This window comes from Dendrobates tinctorius, unplaced genomic scaffold, assembly GCF_039654945.1.
Source record: "Dendrobates tinctorius isolate UK_male_01 unplaced genomic scaffold, ASM3965494v1 ptg000011l, whole genome shotgun sequence".
In the NCBI taxonomy this organism is placed as follows: domain Eukaryota; kingdom Metazoa; phylum Chordata; class Amphibia; order Anura; family Dendrobatidae; genus Dendrobates; species Dendrobates tinctorius.
The window spans coordinates 95,059,742-95,073,287 of record NW_027361679.1 but is presented as its reverse complement, the minus strand read 5'-3'; the positions used below and the strand labels follow the sequence as shown (position 1 = coordinate 95,073,287).

At 40.8% G+C, this 13,546-nt stretch overlaps 1 protein-coding gene across 2 annotated transcripts in view; it reads right to left on the bottom strand.

Moving 5' to 3' along the window:
- The window catches only part of PDE4C (phosphodiesterase 4C), a 381,540-nt gene that overhangs the window by 254,076 nt on the left and 113,918 nt on the right, over window positions 1–13,546 (bottom strand). The window contains exon 1 of one of the 2 annotated variants that reach the window (XM_073544891.1): window positions 3,885–4,973. The exons of the other annotated variant lie outside the window; for it this stretch is intronic. Within the exon in view, the coding sequence (XP_073400992.1) occupies window positions 3,885–3,931 (47 nt within the window). The 5' untranslated portion in view covers window positions 3,932–4,973. Of the gene's footprint in view, window positions 1–3,884; window positions 4,974–13,546 lie in introns of those variants that run through there. 2 annotated transcript variants of the gene reach the window in all.

Genomic DNA, 13,546 nt, shown 5'->3' with positions numbered 1-13,546 from the left:
CACCAGCGATCAAAAAATGTCCTGGCCATTCCAGGACGATCAGCGATACCTGGCAGGGGGGCCGGTCGCTGGTAAGTGTCACACACAGCGATCTCGCTGGTGAGATCGCTGTTGCGTCACAAAACTTGTGACTCAGCAGCGATCTCGCTCGCTATGTGTGACGGGGGCTTAAGTTTTCCACAATTCTGATTTCATGTGTGTTTAAAGGTACTGTCACACTTAGCGATGCACCAGCGTATGATGCAGTCAGGATCGCTGGTGCATCGCTAAGTGGTCGCTAGTGAGCTGCCACACAGGCAGATCTCACCAGCGACATAGCAGCGGTCGGGGGTCGCTACTTACCTGTCAGACGCGGCAATCCTGACATCCTCCCGCCCACATCAACGTGTCGCTCGTTGGCGCCACTGGAAGCCCAGCAGGAAGCTGATGATGAGGAATGGTCCAGGCCGTTCTCACGCGATCAGCGATAACCAGCGGGGGAGCGGTCGGAGGTAAGTATCAGACATAGCGATATCGCTAGCAATATCGCTATAACATCACAAAACCAGTGACGTTATAACGATATTGCTAGCGATATCGCTTAGTGTGACAGGCCCTTTACTACATGGAAACTGAAGACTGGCTTTTCCTTTTGGAGTAGAAAGTAATCTTCACAAGCTGACTGATAAGACATAGGGGCCATTAGAGATAAGACTAAAATAAACAAAGAAAAAATCAGCAGGACTGTCCGAGTTTGGTATATAGCCGCAGCTCTAAAATAACTGTTTGTATGAAAATATCTTCATCGACACAAAGGAATTGTGATCAGGATAACCAAAAAATCCAATATTGACGACTACTAGTGCTAATGGCCTATGTGCTCAGTCACAGACACTGGGCAGTTGAATCTGCCTAATTCTGTGGGACTGGATGACTAATAATTCATCATCTCTTTGGATTGGGCAAGTTGGATTATTTGTGCAATATGATGAGCTATTAGACTTCAAAGGACACATATACTGTTCTTTCACAGGGCCCTCTTCTGTCCCTGTCCTCCCTTGGTTTCATAGTTACAATTTGTAGTCAGCCATGGGAATACGGAAATCCTTCAAGCAGCGAGCTTATAGTTGTGTCTGAAAGAGGTTGTTCACATTTGGAGGCATTTTTTTTTACTTAAATACATGCTGTTTTTGGAAATCATTTTTGTAATTAGGTTTCATGAAATAATGGGCAGTTTGCCTTCTGTAGCCTCCATGCTGTCTGGCTGCCGAATGGGTTATCTGAGGATCCATCAGTGGGCTTGTTCTGATGCTCCAATGTGAGTCACGTTTTGAGCTCCTCTCGACTTATGACCACAGACCACATCAAAGTTGAAAGTGTCAGGACATAAAGAGCCAAATGATGCAATCTCTTCAATGAAACTAAAATTGCAAAACTGATTTTTAGCCCCAAATAGACGATGCATTTAAATAAAAAAAAATGACCCCAAAAGTGGAAAACCCCTTTAACGTTCCTGTCGTAGAGAGCGCCAAACAGCAGAGCAGCCTGTTGTGAAAAGCCCCAGCTACCATGTCTATGGTGATAGCAATGGCATTATGGGGTGAAGTGTTTCCAGCTGATCAGATCAGGTTGTGCAAGTTGTGGAGGCACAACCCCCGGCCTCACTGACATGACGGTATTATCTCATGGCACTTACATGCGGGTATTTGCTACCTTTGCGTTCTGTCGGTATGTTTTTAGTCCACACATTAGTACATGTTACAACAGCTCAGAGCGGTAAAAGCAACATACACAAAGGAGACAAATAATGCAGGCAGCGACATGTCTGAAGGGTCAGGGCTGCACATTAGGCATTCTTGAAGCAATGATATATACAAAGGGACTCTCCTAGAACTGACATACACTGCAAACGGTTCTTCTGAAAAGTTCCCAACATTTCCTTCTGTCACAAACATGTTCTCCATACTCTACAAATGACTGATTTCAGTACGGAGGACTCAAGAGTTCAATGTGTCCAGAGCAGACAGTGGAAAATATGGATTTATGGCCATTTACTATGGTGAAATATGACATTTATTCCATCCCCAAGTTGGTAAAGATTACATATGTGCATACTGATTGCCTTACGTATCCATATTTTTTAACTCCATATTATAAGTGTCAGCATAAACTCTTTGCTAATGCTGAAGTGCAAAAATCGGAATCTAATTGTAGGACTTTTGCACAGAACTGTGTTGGGCTATGTTCACATGCAGCATTTTTTTTTCTGCAGAAAAGAGGTCTGTTTTTTTCACAAATTCCACGCATGCACTTGATTCCCTGACTGAATTTGAGAGCCGCAGCGTTCTTGAAATCTGCCGCACATCAATTTTTTCAGCGTTTTTTCATTCATAGAAAGCCATGAGAAAGGTGTTGCTGCAATAAACATGTAGTTTGGATAAATCATACTTGAAATCTGCACTCAGGAAAAAAAAAAATCACCAAAAAAAGCAGCAACATTTTTTTTAGGCTGAGTGCAGAAAAAAAAAAAATGGCTGCAAAAACCGCTGCGTGGGAACATAGCCTTAGAGTGAATTCATTCACTGCAGATTTGGTTGCACACATTTCTGAGCCCGAATAGTCGTCAGCTTTTCCGTAAGTTCCTTTCAGAGGAGTGAGATAGTTGCAGACATTTCTACAACAGTATCTGCAGCATGGGAAATTTCCCTGAAGGGCATGTTCTCACGGGAGACGCGAAAGTAATCCACAGCGAAATCCACAACTGTGACTTTCATTGCGGAAATGCTGCAGAATCGCCCCACAATATGGTAAAATCCACAGCGACATCTTTGGTCTCAGATTTTCTCCGCAGTGTGTGAACGAGACTTTGTGAGTTCTCGCACACAATGCTGCTTCTGTAATAATCAGCAGATTCTCCATCTGGAAAATAGCCAACCACCTACACGGAGAATGAGAACATATCCTAAGGGTTCTGCGTAGTGATGAGCGAACGTGCTGGGATAAGGTGTTATCTGAGCATGCTCGGGTGCTAACTGGGTGACTTTGGCGTGCTCGAAAAAATATGTTCGAGTCCCAGCGGTTGCTGTCCTGTTTGTTAGACAATCCCTGTATGTGTTGCGGCTGTCGAACAGCAGAGAGACATGCAGCCACGGGGACTCAAACCTATTTTTGGTGCCCGATGAAGTAACTCGGATCGCACACGAGCATTCCCAGATAACACCTTATCTGAGCACGTTCACTTATCACTAGTTCTGTGACATGTGGATCCTGAGTCCAGAACAAATGCATTCCGTGAAAGCACGTATTAATGTTATTAGTGAAGGAATAGCATCACACATGGCCCACAAACCATAAAAACCACAATACAGTGTATAGCATGGGTTTGTACTGCGCACAGTATTTCTGTCGGCAATGCATGCAAAGCATGTGCACTATTACATCTAACTAAGGTCTCATTCAGGCGAAAATTGCTTCCAGTTTCATCAGTGTTTGATTCGTTTTTACCATCAGTAATTTTCACGTATGGAAAAACAAATTACAAAGCTTCTCCTATCCACTGCAATGTTAATCGTGTAGAACAAAGGGACTCCACTGTTGCCATCCATATTGTCTGTGATTTCTATGGATTCATAGACCTGTAGGGGTAATTTTGATCCATGAATCAAAAATGGACATGACTGTCATTTTGTTGCAGACACATGGTCCGCAAAAATGATATGTGACCTTAATGGGTACGTGTTCCATAGAATCCACATCTGAATGAGGCCTAAAGTTTCATTAACTATTGCAATCTTTCCATACTTTACACAATAATATAACAAATGAGTATAAAGAGCAGATGTTTCCAGTTCTCAGTATACCATGTAAACTCGATTATACAGTGCATCATCTAATATATGACCTACCATATACAAGAGTGCCTTCGTATTGGGAACCGGGTATATGACAGCATTCTCTGTTAGATCTCTGTACAATTTGGGACAAGGTGAAGATGTTCTGCACCGGAATGTGCTACAGATAATCCTTGAAGTATCCCATGACTGGTGATCCAGAGCCTCCTCCACCGAGAATCCAATATTACTTCTTTGTGTGTCATAGAATGTGACTACATAGGTGGAAAACAATCAAATTTTTTTACCAGTAATTTCAGAAACCCGAGTAATCACTTTTGACTAAATTGGCGTACAATTCCAGTGGAAGCCATTCTTTCCACCATAGCCTAACATTATTTCTCTTTGTGGTTCCCCCTTGAGAGCACTGGGTTTGTTCTAAGATGCTGGAGGAAGTATCTTGAGGTCCGAGTCCACGACATGTGCTCTGCTCTCCATCACATGCGCTTTAAATTGCTGCTTTGTTTTGATTCTCAAGTCAGAGATTGGTACAATGCACTTTGTGTGTTTCTCCACTGCTGCTGGGACTGTCCATGTCCATGTCTCTCCCCTCCCTCCTCACACCCACAGGGCTAAGGCTAATTTGCACACACAGTGAAGGGAGGGCACTAGTATTCTGTCTCTCCCCCTCTCCTTTTCCTGTGTGGAGTGTCTTGAATGTTCTGATACAACCTGACACCATGTAACAAAAAAAGTAGAAAAAAAACTCAATTTCTTCCATGCAGCTTCTCAATTGTTGCTAGAAAACAAGTTTTAAAATATCCAATTAAAGCAAACAAGCAAAATGCAAAAAAAGTCCTTCCCTGCAATGTGTACGCGACCATTATGTCAGACCTCGGTGTTTCATTCTTATTTCTTTGTAAAATGTGTTTTTCGTTTTCATGATTCTTATCTTCCCGTTGTCTACCTTACTTGGTCATCGCTGCTTGGCAAAGGAGTGGGCCTTCTCAGATGAGGAAGCGTTCACACTCTTCTTTCACTTCCTCTACGTATTTCTCATGTGTTACTCAAATCCTAACATGATACAGGAAAGATGTATATCTTTGTACCGTGTTAGCCAGTAGATAGAAAAATATTCAGAATTGAGAGTCCTCAGTGGTTGATACCTATTAATGGCTAACTGAAAAGATGGTAACACATTGCAAGCGTTAGAGACTACTCAGGTCTCTATGCCTGATGAAGAGACCCGAGTAGTCTCGAAAGCTTGCAATGTATTACCATCTTTTCAGTTAGCCATTAATAGGTATCAACTACTGAGGACTCTCAATTCTGAATATTTTTCAAATCCTAACAAGCATACACCAAATATAAATTGCTTCATAAAAGAAGACACTTAAGTAAAGAAGTCTTCCTCTTGTATTTTTAGCTTTTGGGCTGTGACAATAGCAGGAGTTACACAATATGCATCATTCCATGTCAAGCAGTAATACTACATGGATTGTTAAAGGCTGCTAATCTTTGGACTAGTGAATGCTGTTTGTTTTTTCTTCCTCCTGTAGATCGTAGTATGATAAAAAGAAAAGGCAAATTGTAACTTTAGTTCAGGTAGGGATAATTGGCTTAAAGTCATTAAACCATTTGCATGAGCTTTATGGTCATTTTGAAATGAATTGGAATTTTGATCCATACTGATGTTTTGATCCATATTCCCACTCCTGTATGTGTCCCCTAGTATGTCTGTTTGCATCGGGACCACTAATTTCAGAACTCCTAAACCTGATTGTTTTGATCCATATTCCCACTCCTGTATGTGTCCCCTGGTATGTCTGTTTTCATGGGCACCACAAATTTCAGAACTCCTAAACCTGATTGTTTGATCCATATTCCCATTCCATGTGTTCCCTGGTATGTCTGTTCTCATCGGCAGCACTAACTCCAGCATTCCTCAAACTTGATTGTTTTGATCCACATCCACATCTTTCAATGACTTTTCTTCTTGAGCATCCCCCACCCTTAGGAAATTCTCAGCATATCAGATTGTCTTCCAGAATGAAAGCCTTCTGAAAACCCAACTCTTCAGGAAAACCTGCAATAAACCCACAGCCACCTTACTACCACCGGAGCTGATCTAAACCCCCAAACCCACTGTCTCCTTCCCCAAAACCCTATAGATTGTAAGCCTTTGAGGGCAAGGTCCTTACCCAATTTATAATGTTCACCTCTTTTGTGGTCACCTCATAAATTAATTTTATCAATTTTAAGAAGCTCCACACAATGGTACATTTTTAAAACAACCATCTTTATTTATAAATACCAATGTCACAACATTATAGTCATAAAAAGAAGGTGCTGGACCAATGAAGAGAGACGACAAAACATAGAAACACCATATAGTGATATATCCATATTAGTAGGCTAATAATAAATATGAATTAACATGCAGTGTGAGCATCAATAGATATGCATACAAAATTGCTTGCTCCATATCCAATATCAGTCATCTTCAGATATATAAACAAAGGAAGGAGCTTCTCATCAAATGATGCTTCACAGTGCATAAATGTTAACCACTACATATAAATACTGTGCAAGTGTGACAAAAAATTCACTGCAACCTACCAATGAATAAAGGTGCTTCCTGTAGCGTCCCTCATGCCCCGACACGTGTTTCGCAATGCTTCATCAATGGAGGCTTGTCAGGCAAAAGGAGGCTACCCATTTAAATATCCTAGCAGATATCGCTATTGGCCAGTATAGAAATTTCGCACCTGATTAAAATCACTTATCATTCTAGAGACACAAACTGCGCCTGTGCGCTTAAGGTCCTATGCCAGCCCAGTACTAAAAACGAACCATGCATGTGCGTGGTCACGTGGGTTCCAACAGCCAATAGAAATGGTATATCGATATCATGTGATTGCCAGAAGGTCCTTCACTCACTACACAGGCCTAATATAATGTGAACCGCACACATGCCTCACATGAGTACTATTAGCCAATGATAGAAGTGTAGAAATATCATGTGATCCTCTGAAGGTCCTATGTCTATCTATTTACAAGAATAAACATCGCGCTCACGCGCATATGAACTTATATTATAAAACCATGTGAGGGCACAAATGGCGCATGTGCCTGACTATGGGGCCCATAAGAAAGAGAGAAATGTCGCCTGTGCGCTTAAAGTCCTATGCCGGCCCAGTACAAAAAACGAACCGCGCATGTGCGGGATCACGTGGGTTCCCACAACCAAAGGAAATAGTGTATCGACATCATGTGATTGCCAGAAGGTCCTACACTCACTGCACAAGCCCTATATAATGTGATCCACGCTTAAGCAACGTCACATAAATACTATTAGCCAATGATAAAAGTGCAGAAATATCATATAAACCCCTGAAGGTCCTATGTTTATCTATTTACAAGAACCAATACCGCGCTCACGCGCATATGAACTTGTATTATGAAACCATTTATGAGGGCTCAAACGGCGCATGTACCGGACTATGAGGCCCGTAAAAGAGAGGAATGTCGCAATGGCCCCGTGGTCCCCCGGAAGTCAGGCACTAAGTCCTGGCAAAACAAGGGAAAACACTGCGGACTCACCACGCATCACTCACGGCAACCCCCAGTACAGACATGCGCACAGCCTCCCAAAAATAGTCATCTAAATAGATAATACATGAGATGCATAGGTAATTCAACTTCCTAGTGGCATGAATTTGCATAACATATCTCCATCAATTAATGGTAATATCTCCAGAATTGGAACATAAAGACATAAGTTTAGACCACATGACAATGACACTTTATAGCATACATATATCACTGAACATTTAGGGGCATACATAATTAATATTCTTATACAAAACATATAGCCCCAATATTCGAAACCTCATTTATCGACAGCTATACCCCAACATCTTACCCCATTTAACACCACCCATATGGCTGTCCACAAAAGGCAAAAGACCAAAAATATGACCATAATAAAAGAATTATTATTCAAACTGTATTACTTAAATAAATAATTATCTACTGCCACCCTGAAGGGAAGCAAAAAGTATAGGAAGCACGGAGTATAAATCCAGAAAAATAAGTCCGTCTTGGCTAGAATTTTCTTTATTATCCTTAGCATTGGTCCTGGATTATTGATATTCTTGTGATTCCTCTTCTCTCTGCTTCAACCAACCAGGGACGAAACTGTATAATGTGCTTATAATGTGTCTCATGAGACTTTTGGATTTAGCGCCTACTTATAAGTGTAATCATACAATTTAGGGTATAGATAAGGAGGTTTTTATTTATTGTTTTTCATTCGGGATTTTAATTTTGTTTTTATCTTTTAGCTTATTCATTGTTGAGCACATTATACAGTTTCGTCCCTGGTTGGTTGAAGCAGAGAGAAGAGGAATCACAAAAATATCAATATTCCAGGATCAATGCTAAGGATAATAAAGAAAATTCTAGCCAAGACGGACTTATTTTTCTGGATTTATACTCCGTGCTTCCTATACTTTTTGCTTCCCTTCAGGGTGGCAGTAGATAATTATTTAGTTAAATAATACAGTTTGAATAATAATTCTTTTATTATGGTCATATTTTTGGTCTTTTGCCTTTTGTGGACAGCCATATGGGTGGTGTTAAATGGGGTAAGATGTTGGGGTATAGCTGTCGATAAATGAGGTTTCGAATATTGGGGCTATATGTTTTGTATAAGAATATTAATTATGTATGCCCCTAAATGTTCAGTGATATATGTATGCTATAAAGTGTCATTGTCATGTGGTCGAAACTTATGTCTTTATGTTCCAATTCTGGAGATATTACCATTAATTGATGGAGATATGTTATGCAAATTCATGCCACTAGGAAGTTGAATTACCTATGCATCTCATGTATTATCTATTTAGATGACTATTTTTGGGAGGCTGTGCTCATGTCTGTACTGGGGGTTGCCGTGAGTGATTCGTGGTGAGTCCGCAGTGTTTTCCGTTGTTTTGCCAGGACTTAGTGCCTGACTTCCGGGGGACCACGGGGCCATTGCGACATTCCTCTCTTTTACGGGCCTCATAGTCCGGTACATGCGCCGTTTGAGCCCTCATAAATGGTTTCATAATATAAGTTCATATGCGCGTGAGCGCGGTATTGGTTCTTGTAAATAGATAAACGTAGGACCTTCAGGGGTTTATATGATATTTCTGCACTTTTATCATTGGCTAATAGTATTTATGTGACGTTGCTTATGCGTGGATCACATTATATAGGGCTTGTGCAGTGAGTGTAGGACCTTCTGGCAATCACATGATGTCGATACACTATTTCCTTTGGTTGTGGGAACCCACGTGATCCCGCACATGCGCGGTTCGTTTTTTGTACTGGGCCGGCATAGGACTTTAAGCGCACAGGCGACATTTCTCTCTTTCTTATGAGCCCCATAGTCTGGCACATGCGCCATATGTGCCCTCACATGGTTTTATAATATAAGTTCATATGCGCGTGAGCGCGATGTTTATTCTTGTAAATAGATAGACATAGGACCTTCAGAGGATCACATGATATTTCTACACTTCTATCATTGGCTAATAGTACTCATGTGAGGCATGTGTGCGGTTCACATTATATTAGGCCTGTGTAGTGAGTGAAGGACCTTCTGGCAATCACATGATATCGATATACCATTTCTATTGGCTGTTGGAACCCACGTGACCACGCACATGCATGGTTCATTTTTAGTACTGGGCTGGCATAGGACCTTAAGCGCACAGGCGCAGTTTGTGTCTCTAGAATGATAAGTGATTTTAATCAGGTGCGAAATTTCTATACTGGCCAATAGCGATATCTGCTAGGATATTTAAATGGGTAGCCTCCTTTTGCCTGACAAGCCTCCATTGATGAAGCATTGCGAAACACGTGTCGGGGCATGAGGGACGCTACAGGAAGCACGTTTATTCATTGGTAGGTTGCAGTGAATTTTTTGTCACACTTGCACAGTATTTATATGTAGTGGTTAACATTTATGCACTGTGAAGCATCATTTGATGAGAAGCTCCTTCCTTTGTTTATATATCTGAAGATGATTGATATTGGATACGGAGCAAGCAATTTTGTATGCATATCTCTTGATGCTCACACTGCATGTTAATTCATATTTATTATTAGCCTACTAATATGGATATATCACTATTATTATTATTATTATATATCACTATATGGTGTTTCTATGTTTTGTCATCTCTCTTCATTGGTCCAGCACCTTCTTTTTATGACTATAATGTTGTGACATTGGTATTTATAAATAAAGATGGTTGTTTTAAAAATGTACCATTGTGTGGAGCTTCTTAAAATTGATAAAATTAATTTATGAGGTGACCACAAAAGAGGTGATTGTTGTGTTGTGGTACTTTATCCAGTATTATATTGGTAGTAACTGGTTTGGGCGTTTTGTGAATATACCAATTTATAATATATACATATCAGCCACAGATGATATAAGGAAGACAACACAGTGACCGCTCTAGTTTGTAAAGGTATGGTTCCGTGGAGCGACAGGTTGCATGATTATATCTTGGCTTGTAATATCTCATTCCAGTGAAGAACAGCAACTTATTCCGACAGCTCGATGCAACATGACTCAGAAAAAGTAGTATTCTGATGAAACTACGTCAGCTAATGGCCTGTCTCAATGACACCGAGAACAGTTGAAATGTTACTTCCTGTGAGATAATTCAGGAAGTAGTTTTCATCCTTTATTGGAAGATATAAACAGGGTAAGTAAAGCAGGTTGTGGAATTCTGGGGAAGCAAAATGATCTAAGGAGAAATAAAAAGATGGGACTATTATGATACAGAAGAGAACGTATAGATTTTGTACAAATCTGGTTATTGAATAACTTTTGGAAGGGACTTTTAAAATAATTATAATCGACTAGTAGTAGAAGCTAATTGACAGAAGTGACAGAACCACTTTTGTCCATAGGCTCCTTTTGGTCCTGTAGCTCAGACCGATAGATTAAAGTGAGTGGAGATAAGCAAAAGGAAATACAGTACTATGTATAATTAGAAGGTGTTACCATTACGGAACCATGCCCCTGAAGAAGGCAACATGGTGAAACACAAGTTGGGTTTTTCATATTATATGCTATACTGATGGTTATCTTATCTCTGGTAAATTAGAATAAAAAAACGTACACATTATAATTCCCATTTGGCATTGCTTCACTTTTTAGTTTTTTTAGGGTGAGGGAGAGGCTTACTGCATTTTCCATATATACGATTAGCACTGGAAAATCCCCACAACAATGGGATAATTAGAGGCACAACCCCTAACAGCTAATTATAGCAAAGAGGAGAAAAAGAGTATCTTATATCAAAATATGAATTTTATTAACATGAAATACAAATGAATTGATAAAAAACAGAATCATACTGCTGAAGCAGGACTACAGGGGAATTCCAAGAATATATAAATCACGACCAGCAATATATAATTATAATATTAAAGGCCACTTTTGCTGTGCAAAAAAAGCAGAATACCATGAATAAACTCCATTAATATGGTGTAGCTAGTCACTCATGATGTTGGAGATTAGCTCTAGCCAGTGCTAAGTAATAGTATTCATGCAAATGACACGGTAACCGCACATAAATATACACTGCTCAAAAAAATAAAGGGAACACGTCAACAACAGAATCTAACTCCAAGTAAATCAAACTTCTGTGAAATCACACTGCCCTCTTAGGAAGCAACACTGATTGACCATCAATTTCACATGCTGTTGTGCAAATGGGATACACAACAGATGGAAATTTTTGGCAATTATCAAGACACCCTCAATAAAGGAGTGGTTCTGCAGGTGGGGACCACAGACCACATCTCAGTACCAATGCTTTCTGGCTGATGTTTTGGTCACTTTTGAATGTTGGTTGTGCTTTCACACTTGTAGTAGCATGAGACAGACTCTACAACCCACACATTTGGCTCAGGTAGTGCAGCTCATCCAGGATGGCACATCAATGCGAGCTGTGGCAAGAAGGTTTGCTGTGTCTGTCAGTGTAGTGTCCAGAGGCTGGAGGCACTACCAGGAGACAGGTCAGTACACCAGGAGACGTGGAGGGGCCGTAGGAGGGCAACAACACAGCAGCAGGATCTCTACCTCCGCCTTTGTGCAAGGAGGAACAGGATGAGCACTGCCAGAGCCCTGCAAAATGACCTCCAGCAGGCCACAAATGTACATGTGTCTGCACAAACGGTTAGAAACTAACTCCATGAGGATGGTCTGAGGGCCCGACGTCCACAGATGGGGGTTGTGCTCACAGCCCAACACCATGCAGGATGCTTGGCATTTGCCACAGAACACCAGGATTGGCAAATTCACCACTGGCACCCTGTGCTCTTCAGAGATGAAAGCAGGTTCACACTGAGCACATGTGATAGACGTGACAGAGTCTGGAGACACCGTGGAGAGCGATCTGCTGCCTGCAACATCCTTCAGCATGACCGGTTTGGCAGTGGGTCAGTAATGGTGTGGGGTGGCATTTCTTTGGAGGGCCGCACGGTGTTGGGCTGTCACCGTCCTTTAATATCTGCCCTCAGTCACTGGCTTTCCCTCTTTGGTGGAGAAAATTGCGCGGGAGCCCACGCCAGTTTTTTCAGTGAATTAATCCTTTAATTTAACACCTATAGCTCCAAAATTTAACACACATACACTACTAACCTTATTAGTAAGGGACATATATAAATCTAATGGATATGCAATGGTTTACTGTATGTAAACAATGTCTCATATCCTGTCAGATTCGGTAATGATTTTACAGAAGCCGACAAATGAATTATCGGCTATTCTGCTATCTACCTCTGCATGAAATATAAAGACGTATATATATATATACTGTATATATGTGTCTCACCGATATATATATATATATATATCACGAATATATATCACGAATATTTGAGGCCATGGATCCATTATATATCCATTTTGCAAGCCGGCAAGAAAATCTCGCAATACAGATGCCATATGGATGTCACATGGATGCTTGGATGCGAGAAAATCGCATCCTCGCATTGCACACGGATGACACATGGTTGACATACGGATCACTGTTCAGGGAATATTTTTGCGATTCTCATCAGTGTAAAATGGACCGATTTTTTTTTTTTTTTATACGTTGTGTGTGCCTCCAGCCTAAATATGTGATATGTCCTTGGCTGGGAAAGGGTTAGTCAAGTATGGAATGAACCCTAATTATAAGTAAACTGCCACTGCTCCAGTTTAGTATGTATGTCAGTGGGGCTTCAATGATATGAAATGTTATATTCCATGACATTAGAAAATAATCTCCATGTACTAACTATAACCTAAACAGAGAGGTGCACTGTTACTTTATTAAGTTAAAGAATGACTGGCTGCCACTTAGTTGTCATCAAATAGGCTAACAAGTAGCAATGTTGAGCAGAAAGGAATCTGAGAAGTAACAAAATAATTGCTATCTCATGGGAATTCTCTTCCACAACCACTTGCCATATCAATTGTCATACACTGGCAGGGCATGTTTAATGCCAGTGACAGGGACCACAGATATGGGATGGGCTTCTTCTTAGGCATTAGATTATTGGCAGAATGCATTGATAGTTGCTTAACCCATTAGTGACAGAGCCAGTTTGCAGTTTAACGACCAGGCCAATTTTTACAATTCTGACCACTGTCCCTTTATGAGGTAATAATTGTTATGAAT